A 16,842-nucleotide genomic window follows, 5' to 3' on the forward strand; every position below is an offset into this window, starting at 1 on the left:
CTCTAAGTAAAAATGAGACCCATTTATATTGAAAAAATTATAATATATAACCGATATATCCTATAATTAGATACCTTTACTTGTTTAATGGAGGAACGTTATCATAACCCCAAAAATACTAGATTTTCAAGAGAGATCAGGATCTATATATTCATCTTAATTATTCCAAATCAAATGGTCGCGCCAATTTTCAAATTAATCTGATTTAAAGAAGACCCCTTTCTCTGCAAGATTGAATTGCTCCATCAAACATGTCATCAAGCCCATGCTTAAACTCGAACCCAGAATTCAGGAGCTTCTGTGATGATAAGCCACAAATTTTGTAACCTTCAATGCCCTTCAAAGAACTGTAGGTCAAGAGAAGATTAAAAAAAAAAGGTTCAAACACGTACAGATAGTTTAATTAATTGCTATAATCTGAGATAAAAATGAGTGATTAATAGAACATGTGGAAATGGAATTACTCACTCAGTTGTGGGTATGCGAAAATCAGGGTATTTTGCTGAAAGAAATTGGGACATTTCATCTATGGATATCTTGGTTGATGAACAAATGTACCTTCCTTTTGCATTAGGATTTTCAAAGAGAAAGATGTTGGCACTAACCAAATCATCTACGTGTACCATATTTGGGCTGATAAGGTATTTATAGTGATCTTCATATCCTGCATACAGCAAAAAATATGTACATGAAAACATATTGGTATCTGGCCCTGTTTTGAGAAAACAAGCTTAATTGCATTCAGAAAACATGGTAATCAATTAATGTTAGAATCACTAAATCGATCTCTACAAATTTTAAATTGTTAAGAAATGTGTCAACAATATATATCAAACTATAGTCTAACACAAGCAGCCTCATCTTAAATGCGGAAAGAGATACAAATACTAATATATAATACAGGTTCAGTTGTACATTAACAAATAAGTGGGTCGAGATGAAGTTTCGAGATTTTGAACGAGAAAGACTTAGAATAAGAGTTTTCTAATATTATGTTAGACAATTATTGAATTCTAAATATTTAAATTGTTAGAAAACAAGTCATTTATTTATATTTAATGTCAAACTAAACCCTCAATACATACCTAAAATCAGGGCTAGGACCAAGTACACTGAGCTAGGGAGACTCTTGCAGATAAATGGACCAACAACCAATGGAGGGATCAAAGTCACAACTTCCAATCCACTTTTTTCAGCAAATTCCAGAGCTGCTTGCTCTGTCTTGGTCTTGGCAGCCACATATGAGGTCCCAAATAATTTGAGACCCCTATGAAATTCAATATCACTCCATGTACTCTCATCCACTATGTCCTGGCTGCCGCCACTATATGCCACAGTTGATGCACTAGAAGTGTACACAACCCTCTTCACAGTCTTGGAATTCAGGCATGCTTTCAAAATGCCTAGGGTGCCTTGTACAGATGTTTTCGTTGCTGATTCTTCATCAGGGTCACTGTGAGTCATTGGGTGAGCAACATGTAAGACCCCAATGCACCCTTCAATTGCTGCACTGAAACTGTCAGGTTGGTTAAGATCAGAATTGAAGATGTGGAGCTTCTCTGATGCTCTTGGCAGGCTTGTGAGGAAGCTGATGTCTCTCTTGCAGTCTGGCCAATACCAAACATTGTGGATGTTATTATACCATCACTAAACTCCAAAAAGTTGCATTTAATGAATTAATTGTTAATAATATATATCAAACTAATAAGGATATTCACATAATATTTCCTTATATAGGTGAAAAGATACTCGCTCTGCAGATTAACGAATAAGTGGAGATAAATAGTTGAACCCAAAGCCTCACGATCAAATTAAATAGAACTATGATGCTATGTTAGGTAACCAAAAAATTTATAACCACGAAATCCATTAGAAAAATGAGTTAACAATGTAAGAAATCGTACCTGGGTCAGGTCTAACAGTAGCTCGAACAGTGTAACCATGTTGGAGAAGCCTCTTAACCAGCCATGAGCCAACGAATCCAGTTTCACCTGTTACACAAACTGGACCCTTATGCTCCTCCATTTCTGATTTCTCTATCTCACACAAATGTGCATTCACTTGAGGTCTTGAGGCAGCCCTTAAATACAATTTTGGGGCGAGATATAAACAATGTTGTCTAACCCATTACTAAGAAAGTGATACATTTTTTTATATGAATTATTCTTTTCACAAAATTGTCTAATATAACAAGACAAGACACAAGAGCGGACAGAAGCTCATTCAACATTTGTGACCACACCAAGGCCAATACAAACACTGTGGGAATCAAACTCACTGTTGGGGCGGCCAATGGGCTGGGCTGATTGCCTACTGGACTAACTTTTGGATCATGGGTGGGCCTTGGGCCCCAGCCATAAAGGCCCTCCCTCTTCTCTGATCACTATGCCTGGATTAATGGATTTAATTGATATTTAAAGCCTTATTGGCTTACAGCTTTTTATTGGCTTACAGCTTTTTATTGGCTTACAGCTATTCAGCTAACTGACCTTATTTAGAATTATGTTACAGTGCATAATTCATATTCTGAATTGATACAAAGGTTAAAGTTTAAGTCTATTTTAAAAATATTTTCCTATTATATATTATAATTAGTACTTTTCTTGAATTCTCATTTTAATTATATAGAATTTTCATGAGGTTTTCATATATAAGAACATAATATGCTAGTTTAGTTTCTTTTGTAAGAACTTATTTCCATTCCTTCTAAAATTGATCTATTCATTATTAACTAAATACATTGCAAAAATATATTCTATTTATAGAATTAAATATATTCAGATTAAAGAGGTTAATATCATCATCATCCTTACCTTAATCTCAAGTTCCATGCACATTATAGCATCACATAGATTCTCAAATTTCACACTTTTCTGTTATTCTTTATTAAATCTATTACTTTAAAAAGAGATTGGCATTATTTATCAAAAAAATTTATCAGACAATATTCATAAATCTTAGAAAAACAATTACACAGAAATTTCCAAATAAATCATGGTGGCATGGTCAATTCCAAAAGTACAATTCTCTATCTTATATAAATATAATAATAATAATAGAGAACAATGACCATGACCATCAGTCCACCACCTTCTAGACTTATGGATTATGACCAAATGAACCTTCCTCAAAATACAAAACTAGTTTTCTCTTCAATAAATGCAAAGTAGTTGTTAGAAATTTAGAATAACTTGCAAGTTAGCCTAACTTTGTAATAGAAAATTCTCAAAAAAAAAAACTTTTCCTAACTTTTTTACATTAAATCATTTTCTTAAAAACCTACATTAAAAATCATCAACTCCAGTCTCCAGCTCATATTTAAAGAAAAAAATTAAGAAAAAAAAAGTCTTTATTTTCTTCTTGGTTTTCTCAAACCTCATCTTGTCTCCAACAACATCGATTCCAATTCCTCACACAACCTGGAATCCCCTATAAACCCTGAAATCCATAAATTTCGCTTCCAAAACATATAAAACAGCTGAAAGCATAGAAAACAAAAAAAGAGAGAAAAATACATACTTTCTCCGTTTTTCAAAACACTGTTTCCCACTCTGTTTTTACAGCTTCTGTGAGCTCGGACTTCCAAACCAACCCAGCTGAAAATCACAAACCCCAGATCACACTCAGCTTCGAGAAATCAAAAACAAAGAAAAAGGGGGATTTTTTCTTGATGTGGGTTCTGTTTTTTTGAGCAATATTATGCATAGATCTGGAGCTGCTATGGCTTGGAACGTGTTCAAGTTCTGCACAGCTCTGCGCGGTCTGGGCTCGGTCATGATCCTCTTGGTTCTTGGGGTCGTGGGTGTCACCTATTACACTGTCGTTTTGACTAATTATGGCCCGGCTTTGTACGACGGTGGCCTTGACTCTGTCATTGCTCTTGTCGTATTGATCTTGTTCCATTGCCTGGTAACCTTCGAAAAGCTATCATATTTTGAGTTTTGTAAATGATTTTTGTGTGGGGTTGATGGGTTTTCTTTTTAGAGTTGTTGGGTTTTAGAATCTGTGCTTTTCGTTTTGGTACATGAGAATTTTGCATCTTACAGTAAATTACAAAAATCTGCCATTTTTCCAATATATTCTACAATCAGGTATTGTTTTTTGTTTTTTTGGGTAGATGTTGAACTTATTCTGGAAGTCTGAAATTACTTGGAGGCTCTTTTGCAGTGGTTTCTAGAAATTTTTTAGCTCTCTTGATTATTATGAGAATTTCATTTCTGCCGTCTTTTTGCAAAGTTTCTTCTAGTCTAACTGCTTTTTCTTTTTCCCTTTTGATTTCTGTTAGTTGAGACTGAATCAAGGATTTGGTGTGGTAAATTGGATAATTTATTTGTGTATTCTTAGCTCAGAGATGTCAAAAATTGGTGTCTGATCAAGTGTGAAGGAGAAACTAAAGCTAAAAGTGGAAAATTTGTTATAATTGTGCAGTTGATGATGCTATTATGGAGTTACTTTTCTGTTGTTTTGACGGATCCGGGTAGTGTGCCTCCTAACTGGAGGCCTGCTATTGATGAAGAAAGAGGGGAGGCTGAGCCGTTGAATGGATTGGAATTCAGTGGTTTGCAGCCTGACCCATCCAATCAAAGAATCCGGTATTGCCGAAAGTGCAACCAGCTGAAACCACCTCGTTGCCATCACTGCTCAGTTTGTGAGTCACATTTTGAGAACTTTCTTCATAGTATCTTTTAGCAATATTTTGTTTTTTCTGCTCTTTTGTTTGTTTAAAATCAGAGCATAATGTTGCATGGATTTCTTTGTCTCAGGTGGGCGGTGTGTGCTGAAAATGGATCACCATTGTGTATGGGTTGTTAATTGTGTCGGGGCCTTAAATTACAAATATTTTCTTCTTTTCTTGGTAAGTCTGTTTTACTGCCTAAGCTGAAAGACCTTTAAACAGGAAAATTTATTTTTTGTTTGAGTTGACCTTATTCCAACTACTAAGGTTTCATTCTCATTTTCATTTTTTTTGTTCTAATGTGCTTAACTTCTGTTTTCTTCATACTCTTGCCTGTGAATATTGATTTGATGAGTCAATTATCATTTTTCTCGGCATGTAGGCTATGTAGCTAAATACAATGCAAGAGTTGGTAGCATAGATGTGCTTCTGCAGACTATTCGAGTCACCTTTTAATTTTATTCTCTGACATTACATGAGTATGAGTAGTGATAATCATCCTGGTAGTGATAAGGATACCTTCATTAGAATTGTGTGCCTTGTTGTGAGCATTTGAAAAAAATTTATGCTGATAAGAAGTTAAAGGTGTTGGGGATAGTTTTTGTTGTATTTAAAGGACTCTGAAATATGTTCTATTTTATTTTGTTCAACAAATATTAAGCTTAAATTCTGATGTGCAACAATCATTGGCACGTTGATAGGTGAAAACACATAGGCCACATATATGCCTGTGTATCTTTGTCACAGTCATGTATGTACCACATAAGCTTTTGTAATGAACTTTTGCTAGCATTAGAAAAATGGTCCTGGACAGTATGCCAAGCCGATGGTTGCAAAATTTGATAAATAGAAGAACATTTGAAGAGATGCAGAAAATAATTTTGTGGGTATGGGCTGGGACTTTGACCAAATTCTTACTTCTTTATGAATTTGATTGTTTCAAAGGTCAATACACACACATTATAAGGCTCACCTGTATGTTTACCTTTTTCATTTAACTTATATTATACCAATATGGCAATTATATTAAATAAAAATCTCTACATAGCAGCTTATGATGTGAGTTATGTCAATGCTAATACTTGATATACAAATCTGTAATTTAATAAAGTAGGGAGCATTATAGTTTGTGTGGAGTTACTTACGTATGAGAGTTTGATGCTGTTAAAAATCTTTAAGCTAGGTTCAGTACGTAGAAAGTCATGAGTTTTAAGTTTTAAGTTTAAAGTATGGTGTTTTTCAAGAATGCAGTCGCTCCTAGTATCAGTACGTTATTGTTCTCAGTCTGGTCTGGTATTGGCAGTGGTTATATCATAGTGCTGTTCCATAAATAGCTTGGCAATTCCTTTTTTTTCTTAACCGTGTTTGTGGGTCCATATTTTATCAACTTGATGATAAGTTTTATTTATGATGGAGAAGTGCTTGTTGCTATACTTATTTTGTTCTTATCATGCACCCAAATGATTTATTATTGGGAATTATGATTTATAGGTTATGAATACACAAGTAAATTATTTTATCTATTTTGACTGATTTCATTCTTTTGTTGTATCCCAATGCAGTTCTACACATTTCTGGAGACAACTCATGTAACTTTATCCTTGCTGCCACATTTTATTTCATTCTTTAGTGATGGAGAAATACCTGGATCACCTGGGACCCTTGCGACGACCTTTCTTGCTTTTGGTATTACCTAATTTTACCTATTTTCTTACCTATCTAGGTGGTTGCATATCTATTTTGCTAATGACCATTGTTGCTTCATTTACAGTCTTGAATCTTGCATTTGCGTTAAGTGTTTTGGGGTTTCTGATCATGCATATATCTTTGGTCACTGCAAATACCACTACTATTGAGGTAATGCCTTTTGCTTCGATCCATTAACATTATTTCTGGTTTTTGCATACTACCATTTAACTGGGGATCGCCTTATGCTTATATCTTAACGGTTTCAAAAGAATGAAGGCTCTTATAGAAAGATTAGACATATGGTATGGTAGTATGGGCTCCATGCAAAGGCCTCTGTTGTATGAGTGAGTGGCTTTCCTTGAATTGCAGTATCACATTTTACTGAAGGTTCTTAGATTGGCATGTGTCCACTGTTACATTTGTAGCTTTTGTTTTCAGTGGTTAGGCCACTAGTGATGTGGCAAATCTTAATTGCATGTATTAGTAAATCACGGATTAGACTTACAGACATACCAACATATAAGCAACAGTCTTGCGGCTTCTGTTTGAAATTGGTACAATACCCTTCCCCAAGGGGAAAGGAGTTGCAGTTTGGAATTAGATGCTGATAGGATTATTGTTTGTGATCAGGCATATGAGAAGAAAACCACTCCTAAATGGCGCTATGACCTTGGTCGGAAAAAGAATTTTGAACAGGTTAGCACAATATCTTTTAAATTTAACAAACATTCTGCATTCTGACAGTAAGTTCTAATTGTTTTGAACACACAATGCCAGTAAATTAGCATTTACGTTAAGAACAATGAATGTTTTGATGTTCAATGGCAATGTTTGGAAACCTCAGAGTACGAGGGTCTTCTCTGCATGTCCAAGTATAATAAATCAACAACTTAAATCATTCAAACACAAGCAAACCTTCTTAAAAAAAAAATACAAGCAAACCTAATTTCTGGGTAGGTGCGCCTTAAAGTGTTGACTTATGGCCTCCATTGCTGCTAAAATTTTGAAGCATCTATCACATCTCACCAGAAAAGAGGTTCTAGAATCTAGTCTATCTTGTTACGGTCTATAATATTTGGGCAACTTGGGTCAATATTTCTGATTGGGAGACTTGACCTGACCTTGATGCTTGGACAAGAAATTCTTGTCTAGATTTTAAAAAAATTGCGCATGCTGCAAATTGGTCAATTGATCTATTCCAGTTTTGTTAATGCAATCTGGTTGAAGCAGTACATTTTGGAACAAGTGAGATTTCAGGGTCTTTAAGCTTTGAATATGCATACTAGTTGTAGGACTGTATTTTAATATTGAAAGAGGATTTGTATATCACTTACCTTGTGGTTCATCATTTTCTTGGATGTCCCGTTATTTCTGTAAATATGATGTGGGTAGTATGCTTATGATGGACCTGAGTGTGTGCTTCTCTTCACCAGTCTTTAATCGACTGTGTGTCTTATGGAATTACTCTTAAAATTTCTGTTATTTGTATCAGGTGTTTGGGACAGACAAGCGATACTGGTTCATCCCTGCTTATTCAGAAGAAGATTTGCGACGGATACCAGCGCTTCAGGGCCTTGAGTATCCGTCTAAGCCTGAATTTGACTCCCAAGAGTTCTAAGTACCATATGTTCGACATGTAGTGATACGGAAATTTTCCTTGTAACAATAGATATGGGACTCACTCCACACAAAGTTCCCTTGTAGTCATAACTCATCAAAGGGCTTGCAACTAATTCAGGATCATAATTTTTCCTTCCCATGGGCACCTTCTTGTAAGCATAACAATTAGAGTGAGTGAGAGAGAAGGCATTACCAGGAGGCAGATCAAGAAGAGCGGTTTATGAGTTGCAGTCTTGAAGAGTAGTGGGAATGGCTTGACTGACTGATTTGTTTATGTTTTATATGTCTTGGGAAAATTGGGAACTGTAAAATAGGGAAGTGAAACTCTTTCATGTGGTGGCAATGGCATCAAGCATGATTATGTTCCTTTAGGCTTGTTGTACCCATCATTGGAAATACAGAATTGAATCAATCTCTGTGGCCTGCCAATCAAGTGTAAACTGTGTAATGCATGCTCTATATGCATCCATGAAATATCTAATTTCACATTGAATTCATGCTTCTCTATCTGACACACCAACATTTTTGTCTTGTTAATGAGCAATCACAAATGTTTTCTTCTTCTTTTCAAACATAAGAAGTGTTTTTACAAGGTCTAAAAAACCTTTCAAATAGTAAAAAATGCTTGTAATAGTGTTTGGTATATACTAATTTGGGAAAACTTATTTTATATATTGTAACAATGTCACGGAGTAACAAATTCGCATATTATAGTATAAGTGGATGAATTCTATATTAATAATGTCTACTATATTATGTTAAGATTATATAAAATAATTTTTTCAAATTTGGGATCCTCTAATACTACTCTTGCTGCTGCGCTACCTTCTTTTCCCTCCCATCTCTCCCCCTCTAAAAATTAGGGCAAACTCTTGTGGTTGCAGAATGGAAGAAACGCGTCCAAAAGCTAAACGAGGTCGCCCTGGCACTTCTGCCATGCCACTAAAACTCGCAGCTGATCTCACCTTGATCAAGGCTATCAAGGGCAATGGAAAACTACTTATTCCTCGTGCAGTCAAGCTTTGGGTTGAGCGATATGAAAAGGATCCAAAACCTGCCATGGTTGAACTCTTGACAATGTTGTTCGAGGCATGTGGCGCCAAGTATCACATCAAAGAAGAAGAGTTGCTGGATGAGACTGAAACCGAAACACATGTCGATGGTGTCGTGGATGATCTAGTTAAGCTTGCTAGAAAAGGGGAAGTTGAAGATTATTGGACAAACAAGGAGTCTAAATACTTGAAAGATAATCTTCAATTGTTGTTGGATCATTTGGTTCGCAAGTGTCAACATGGACCATTGTTTGATCGGATTTTGTTCGACAAGTGCATGAATTATATAATTGCCTTGTCACACACTCCTCCAAGAGTGTATCGTCGTGCTGCTACATTGATGGGTCTCCAACTCGTCACATCATTCATAGCTGCTGCTAACACACTTGGTGCTCAGCGAGAAACTACTCGTAGACAACTAGATGGTGAAAAGAAGAAAAGAACCGAGGGGCCTCGGATGGAGTGGTTGGACAAGAGGTTCTCAGTGACTCATGAAAAGATTACTGTTTTACAGCAGATGATGCTCAAGATATTTCAAGGTTTGTTTAGGCATCGCTACCGAGACATTGATCCAGATATTCGGATGTCTTGCATTGAGTCACTAGGCGTATGGATGTTGTCCTACCCATCAATGTTCTTGCAGAATAAATACTTGGAGAAGGCTCTTGGACTGATGTTGAATGACGAAAGCGCCGGTGTAAGAAAAGCTTCGGTCCATGCATTGCAAAATCTGTATGAGGTTGATGATAATGTGCCAACTCTTGGTCTATTCACTCAGAAATTTTTGAGTCGGATGATTGGTCTTACTGATGACATTGATGTTTCTGTGGCTGTAAGCGCCATTGGCCTTGTTAAACAGCTCCTAAGACATCAGCTTGTACCAGATGATGACTTGAGTCCTTTATATGATTTGCTTATTGATGAGCCAGCGGAGATTAGGCACGCTATAGGGGGATTAGTATATGAACACTTGATTTCTCAAGGTGATGGCAACAATTTTTCTGTCCATCTTGACAGAATATTGCGAATTCTAAGAGAGTTCTCCACAGATCCAATTTTAATCTTCTATGTCATTGATGATGTTTGGGAGCACATGAAGGCCATGAAGGACTGGAAGTGTATTATCTCCATGCTCTTCGATGAGAATACATTGGTTGGGGAGCTTACTGATGAGGATGCAACAAACTTGGTACTACTTCTTTCTGCTTCTATCAAAAAGGCTGTAGGAGAGAGGATTGTTCCTGAGATTGATGATCAAAAGCCATACTACAGTAAGGCTCAAAAAGAAGTATTTGAACACAACAGACAAGATATAACTCTTGCAATGATGAACAACTACCCGTTACTTCTACGTAAGTTCATGGCTGACAAAGCAAAAGTAGTATCACTGATTCAAATCATATTGTATATGAATCTTGAGCTATATTCCCTGAAGAGGCAGGAGCAGAATTTCAAAAATGCCCTTCAACTCATCAAAGAGGCATTTTTTAAGCATGGTGAGAAGGAAGCGCTGAGATCTTGCATACATGCCATCAGCCTTTGTTCCACAGAGAGTCATGGGGAGCTAAAGGATTTTGCTCGTCACAAATTTAAGGAACTTCAGGATGAGCTTATTGCTAAGCTTAAATCTGCAATGAAAGAAGTGGCAGATGATGGCGGCGATGAATATTCTCTTCTTGTAAATTTGAAAAGGTTGTATGAGCTTCAATTGTCAAGACCTGTGTCTAACGAAAGCTTGTTTGAAGATATTGCCTCAACTCTCAAGACCTATACAAGCAGGGATGACGACGATGATGAGGAGTGTCGAATGCAGGTTGTCAGTTTTCTACTTCTCAACATGCATATGCATTTGTCATGGTCTGTGCATTCAGTAATTTATAGTGTGCTTGCCTCTGAAACATATGTGCCTTTTCTATTAGCGGAACGTAATTCTTTGTTAGAGAAACTAGAGTACTTCCTTGACAACCCAGGAGCACTGGGGGGTAGTACTCATGGCAATCAGCTGCTAGCTTCCTGGGTTTGTATTCTACTTTCAGACTTGTGGTTTATGTTCAGAAAGGAAAATTTTTGTTCAACAAAGCTGGAAACGTTGGGATATAGTCCAGATGCGTCCATTCTTCAAAAGTTTTGGAAACTCTGTCTGCAACAGCTCAATATTTCAGATGAAACGGAAGATGATGAAAACGCAAACAACCAAGAGTATTTCAAAGAGACACACAAAAATGCACTGATGACTTGTGCTGCACGGTTGGTTACTATTGATACAGTTTGTAAGGAGTATCTTGGTCCAGAGATTATTTCACAATATGTGATGCATGGCACAAGTATAGCACTGATTGTTGGGCTTCTGATTACCGTTCTAATTAATATGAAAGATGAAGATCTTCCCCAATTTTTCTTGGAAGCTTTGAAAAAGGCCTACCATCGGCATACGGATGAACTTTCTAGAACAAGTGGTGATGAATCCTTAGCAAGCAAGCGTTTTGCAGAATTTGAAGAACTGGCTGCTCGGCTTTCTGGGATGCTTGTTGGTGCTGCCAGAGCCAAGAACAAGAAGAAGCACAAATCAGACATTTCAAAAATTGTTAACAATGGCATTGAATATGCTTTAGTAGATGCTCCAAAGAACTTGTCTTTTCTGGAAGGTGCTGTGCTCCATTTTGTAACCAAGCTGCCTAGAGCTGATGTTCTGGACATCATGAAGGATGTCCAAAAACGAGTGGAGAATGTAAATACGGATGAAAACCCCAGTGGCTGGCACCATTATCACATGTTTGTGGATAGCTTGCGTGACAAGTATGTGAAGAATGAAAAAGATGGGGCCTCTTTAAAGCGCAGCAGGGGGTGTCCGCGCAATAGGCGGAACATAAAGGGAAAGAGACTCTTTGATAGTGGTTCGAGTGAAGAAGATAATTCAATAAGCACGTCTCATGACCATGAAAATGCTGAGCAAGATGAAGAAGAGGAGCTAGATGAGGACGAGGATGAAGATATGTTCCTTTGATACATTCAATTGGGTCATCATCTAAGTTAAGGGAAGGGCATTGGAAGCTTCAAGAGAGGAAGATAAAGGCCAGACAAGGACATTGGAGGTTTTAGAAGAGGAGTTCAGATAATTTAGCTGCTTCTAGGAAAGGTTGTAATGCATTAATTTGTGTATGTTAGAAATGTGGTTGGACTTTGAATTTGGTAATTCGCATTTGCTTCCATTTTCTGATTGATAAAATTAGGATTGAAGTAATATGGGATCAACACATCTATCATGATCTAAACTGTTGCCACTGATTTGGGACCAAAAACAAAAACAAAACCAGGTTTCATTTATTGAAAAAAATAATTATTTAAATGATTAATTAATTATTCGTCTAATATTATTACTCTTTCTTCTTTCAAAAAGATGCAAACTTTAAATCTCCCTTGTCAAATATTATAAAAAAAAAATTTCTCCTCCAAAGAAAAAAATTACTCATCTATACATTTTTATTTTTAACATGCAGAATGTTAGCTATCTTCTCTTTTCTACATTCTCTTTTTTATGTTTATCTTGGACCTTCTCTTTTTATGATCTCATGATTAAAACCATTCGATTCCATAAATTTTTTGCAGAGATATATTTAAATGTGATTAAAAACAATGAACGAATTTTATCATAGAATTATATTTCGAATTTTATCATAGAATAATAAAAGAAAGTCAAAAATGCTAGCTACCATACAGAAATGTGAAAAGGAATGAAAACTCTCTTCTTTTAGCTCAGATGGATGGTCCATTTACCTTTCAACTATACAGCCATAGTTGCCTCCAGAATTTCTTGGACCATTCCAGAATGGTTTCACCATCTAGGTGGTCGACACGTGTCACTCTGGCGCGCGTTCTCTCTTCCAAATGTACAAGTATATAAAGCCTGCCAACTGAACAGAACCGCTTGAGGCCATTCTGGAATTTTCTCCTTCATTCTCTTTCACTCTCTCAAACCGTCGTTTCAATTCCTTCTATCAGGTAAGAACAAAATCACCTAAATTTCTCGCATTTTCTCGGCATCCAATCAGACCTTAATCGCCGACCTTAACGAATGTTTAATTTCTCTGTTTATGTGTCTGTAAAATTCTGTTTTCTGGTAATCATAAAATTTCTTTTGGGGAATACAAATATACTGAATTTGCTTGCTGCGAAAGTTTTAATTTCCATTTCGACGAGTTTTCAGTTCAAATTATGACCGCATAAAGCTCAAGGCTTTTGATATTTTCCTTTCTTTTCGCAGCGTCCAAACAAATCATAAAGAAATAGTAGTTTATATGCTGAAAATGGTCTTGTTATATTCGATGTTTGATTTTAGATGATTGTAAATGCAGAGTTTGATAATACTTAATTATTTTTTGCGTGAATATAAGTGGATTTAAGCTGACCTGGTTGCTAATCGTGTATGATTTTCTTTAATTATTGTTTAGGAATTTCTCTTGATTTCTAGGATTAGGATTTCATTTTTTTGTTTTATCAACCAATCATAAAGAAGGTAGAGGAAATACAGTTTCAAACCTTAGACTTTAATGTTACAGTTTTGAATCATAGATTTTATGGTTTTATTCTGTTTGGGCTTAATTCGTTGGTCGTTTACTTTTTTAATGTGGCTAATAAACATGAAGGATAAATAAGTTTTTTGTACTGGGTTTTGCTGTTTCCAGGGGGGTAAACACAAAAAGTATGCAGAGGGAAAGAGAAGGTAGAGATGGTTTCTTTCGTTCAGGTGACTTGTTAGATGGTTTCCAGGGCTTTGGATCCCATAGAAGTATGTTGCCTAGCCTTCTTGATAAAAGGGATCCATTTGATGACCCCTTCTTCAGTCGCCCACTTGGTAGCATGTTTGGTCCAAGTACTGCTTCTAGTGATACGAAGCATAGTGATAAAGGAATATTAGTGGAAGAGCTGAGTTCTGATGATGAGGGAGAGGAAGAGAAAGTTACTGGGGATGGGAGAGATGACAGTAAAAAGCAATCTGTTTCAAGCAAAGAACCATCTGTTGAGCATCCAGATGATGTTGTTGATGGTAATTGAACTTTTATCTCTGGGTTACTTAGAAAGGCGCATGTCTATGTTCTAGCTTGTAATTTAAGTTGCCTTTATGACAATAATGGTTGTGTTTAATCTTGCAGAGAGGAAAAGTAAGAATGTGAGCTACAGAAATGATCGCAACAAGGTAGAAGGCGCACAACCCCAGGGTCGTAGTTTCTCTGTTCAGACTAGCAGAGTCACATATGGTGGTGTAGATGGAGCATATTACACTTCTACAAGAACCAGAAGGGCAGGAAGTGATGGCGTAAGTAACGGTTTCTGGGTTTGATATGTTAATGGCCCAGTTCCTGCTTTAACTTTGTGATTGTAAAACAGGTGGTGCTTGAGGAGGCCAAAGAAGCAGATAGGACAACTGGTCAAGCAACACATAGGATCTCTAGAGGAATTCATGATAAGGTAAAATTTCTTTTGGTTGTGCAGCCCATGTTTTTTTTTGTGACTGGGTTGTATGTAATTGTTTCGTCATATAGTCATTCAGTTGAGCCCATGTTGTTTTGTTAATGTTACAAATTTGTGGCCTTTATCAATCTGTTCCCTCCTTGTGGTTTTGTTAGTATTGCATAGATCAGTTTGTAGCCTTTTCTTTTCCCATCTCTTGTGGATATACATCATGAAAGGACAGAAAGAAAATCTTAATATAGCCACATTGCTTATGTAGGGTCATTCTGTTACAAGAAAGCTTAACTCAGATGGAAAGGTGGACATGTTGCAAACATTGCACAATTTGAGTGAAGGTTTGTACCTGCAGCCTATCATGATTAGTTAATAGGCATTATGTCACATGTATGAACGGTATAAGTGATGGTATCTATGCTTTTTCCAGATGAGCTTTCTGGTTTTGAGGAAGCATGGAATGGCAATGTTAAAGGGCACTTGCCTGGCTGGAGAGAGGAATTTGGTATGCATGGGAATGCTGGTAAGCACTTCTTCCCCCCTCCTCCCCGGCCCCCCCCCCCCCCCCTCTCGTTTTCTTGTTCTTTTTGGGTGTCTTTATTTATTAGTTTATGCTTAGATGCTTTCCATATCACAATATCAAAGGTCATGCATTAACCAGGATTTCCTTAGGATCCTAGTTAATTTTTTTAAGTGAAAAGTTTTGAGTAAATGTGTATGTGAATCCTGATCTTAACATCAGCCAGTCATTGAGCATTATGCATCGTAATATCGGGTGTGATTGAGCAATGTGGTGTAACCGTGTAAAACAGTAAAAGAGAATGGTGTGTGCTACAATTAATAATTAGTTAAAGTTTGGGAATTGGTTTTATGGATTGGTGATAGAAAAATGGTAGTGCATCAGTGCATGTGTGTGCATAGTGTATTATTCTTATGTTCTGTTTAGTGACAAATGTGGAAGATTGTGCAATGTGAGATGTAAAAATATGAAAGAATATGGCATGCCAATGTAGCAAATGCCATGGGATATCAAACCAAACTTTCTTATCTCTACCCGATAGTCTGTACATCATGGCATATCATGGTTCAGAATCCAGTCTATGCCTTTTGATTTTAATAAATGCTTGGCTGAGTTTCAAGTTGTGATGACATGACAAATAGGTTCCAGCGGCAGTGAACAAAGGGGGAAGGCATCTTGGAGAGCTGGGCTGCTTCCATCTTCAGCACAAGTGCAAAGTGCCAGAGGAATGGGATCAGACAATGCAACCAGGACTACTTCTGATGGGAGAACCAAAAAGGTTGTCCGAATCAATATAGAGTAAAGCAGGATTCATCATGTCAATGTATGAAGATCGGGAAGAGGAAATAGTAGTTGGCACATTCTGCCCAATTGTTTCAAAGAGTTGTATGGGGAGGACATCTAGTCATCTATGTCTATGTTTCAAATGGAGAGGTTGAAAGTCTAATAATTATTAGTTCTAGTTTCTTTGTTGACATTAAAAGAAAAGGAATCCGGTTTCTGGTTTTGCATGGATACTTGATTGTTATTTCTCTTTCGTTTTTAATTTGACATTAAAATTAGCATAATTATGTTCTATTTTGCTTTAAAAAAAATTCTGTTTAATGGTGGAATATGTAACAAGTTTTTCATTTTCCATTTGGTTTCTCATACACTTTTTACAGAATGATCCCTCATGAATGTCGAAGACATGTCAAATCAGCAAAAATCTCATTTAAGATTAGAGCAATATGTGTAAGTATGACGTCAAAATCAGTATAGTTTTGTATCCCTATAACGTTTAGATTTGAAATAGTGTGCTAGCTTGTGAAAAAGTTGGAGTATGCTTTTTTTTTTTTTTTAAGAATTATTATTACCCAATCACATAAAATCAAGGACATGAAATCACCAAGAGATCAATCATTCTAACTATGTTGTTGAGTCCTACACTAACTAGTCAAAGAAATTCCAGTAATATGTAATTACTATGTGGCGTTAGTGCGTTACTTGTTTCCTAAACAACAAGCTCCCCAAGACCCCACGTAAAACCTCTTTTTGAAAACGAACTCATCTTAAAACCAGTATGTGAGTTTGAGTAACTTTTTATGATTGATAATATTATAAGAATTCTTAGGCCAATATTGTGTAGTTTATTTTGTTTTCTAATTAATAATGTTTGCTCCTAAAAATGGAGTGTTTTTTTAACCCAAAATGAAAAATATATAATAACCTTGCTTACTATAAAAAAATCATTGATAAGCCGGTTCACATTAATGAAAACATTTTTTTTTTAATGTGGCCACTATTCAACGGAAACTATATTATATAGTTCATTTTGGACATGA

General features: G+C 36.3%; 3 protein-coding genes and 1 pseudogene across 4 annotated transcripts; 3 read left to right on the top strand and 1 right to left on the bottom strand.

Annotated features, from left to right (window-relative positions):
* Positions 1–205: 205 nt before the first annotated feature.
* LOC147290795 (vestitone reductase-like) lies at positions 206–2,025 on the bottom strand. Of its 2 annotated transcripts, none has more exons than XM_086238289.1 (4): positions 1,905–2,025; positions 1,086–1,607; positions 469–655; positions 206–347 (listed from the first exon to the last, which is right to left on the bottom strand). In XM_086238289.1, the coding sequence occupies exons 1-4, from the start codon at positions 2,023–2,025 to the stop codon at positions 206–208; spliced, it is 972 nt and encodes a 323-aa protein (XP_086094415.1). The 2 variants fall into 2 exon arrangements, with proteins under 2 accessions (XP_086094415.1, XP_086094414.1); XM_086238288.1 differs by having other exon boundaries at positions 469–664.
* A 1,177-nt stretch (positions 2,026–3,202) lies between these two features.
* On the top strand, positions 3,203–8,485 carry LOC147290796 (putative protein S-acyltransferase 14). Its single transcript, XM_086235570.1, has 7 exons — positions 3,203–3,909; positions 4,429–4,648; positions 4,764–4,855; positions 6,238–6,361; positions 6,447–6,532; positions 6,995–7,060; positions 7,857–8,485. Exons 1-7 carry the CDS (start codon positions 3,700–3,702, stop codon positions 7,980–7,982), a joined length of 924 nt encoding a protein of 307 aa, XP_086091696.1. The 5' UTR covers positions 3,203–3,699; the 3' UTR covers positions 7,983–8,485.
* A 384-nt stretch (positions 8,486–8,869) lies between these two features.
* Positions 8,870–12,178, top strand: LOC147290797 (sister-chromatid cohesion protein 3 pseudogene; annotated as a pseudogene).
* Positions 12,179–12,828: 650 nt separating this feature from the next.
* On the top strand, positions 12,829–16,046 carry LOC147290798 (myeloid leukemia factor). Its single transcript, XM_086237726.1, has 7 exons — positions 12,829–13,035; positions 13,719–14,080; positions 14,187–14,350; positions 14,422–14,502; positions 14,765–14,840; positions 14,930–15,022; positions 15,661–16,046. Exons 2-7 carry the CDS (start codon positions 13,738–13,740, stop codon positions 15,819–15,821), a joined length of 918 nt encoding a protein of 305 aa, XP_086093852.1. The 5' UTR covers positions 12,829–13,035; positions 13,719–13,737; the 3' UTR covers positions 15,822–16,046.
* Positions 16,047–16,842: the final 796 nt, after the last annotated feature.

The sequence above is a fragment of the Dryas octopetala genome, chromosome 3, assembly GCF_963921425.1.
Source record: "Dryas octopetala chromosome 3, drDryOcto1.1, whole genome shotgun sequence".
Taxonomy (NCBI): Eukaryota; Viridiplantae; Streptophyta; class Magnoliopsida; order Rosales; family Rosaceae; genus Dryas; species Dryas octopetala.

Coding starts and splice junctions, on each gene's coding strand:
- LOC147290796 (XM_086235570.1), top strand. CDS start 3,700: ATGCATAGATCTGGAGCTGCTATGGCTTGGAACGTGTTCAAGTTCTGC. Junction 4,649..4,763: donor TTGCCATCACTGCTCAGTTT/GTGAGTCACATT, acceptor TCTTTGTCTCAG/GTGGGCGGTGTGTGCTGAAA. Junction 4,856..6,237: donor AATATTTTCTTCTTTTCTTG/GTAAGTCTGTTT, acceptor ATCCCAATGCAG/TTCTACACATTTCTGGAGAC.
- LOC147290798 (XM_086237726.1), top strand. CDS start 13,738: ATGCAGAGGGAAAGAGAAGGTAGAGATGGTTTCTTTCGTTCAGGTGAC. Junction 14,351..14,421: donor GAAGGGCAGGAAGTGATGGC/GTAAGTAACGGT, acceptor ATTGTAAAACAG/GTGGTGCTTGAGGAGGCCAA. Junction 14,503..14,764: donor CTAGAGGAATTCATGATAAG/GTAAAATTTCTT, acceptor TTGCTTATGTAG/GGTCATTCTGTTACAAGAAA.
- LOC147290795 (XM_086238288.1), bottom strand. CDS start 2,025: ATGGAGGAGCATAAGGGTCCAGTTTGTGTAACAGGTGAAACTGGATTC. Junction 1,608..1,904: donor TACTGTTAGACCTGACCCAG/GTACGATTTCTT, acceptor GGTATTGGCCAG/ACTGCAAGAGAGACATCAGC. Junction 665..1,085: donor GGTCCTAGCCCTGATTTTAG/GTATGTATTGAG, acceptor TGCTGTATGCAG/GATATGAAGATCACTATAAA.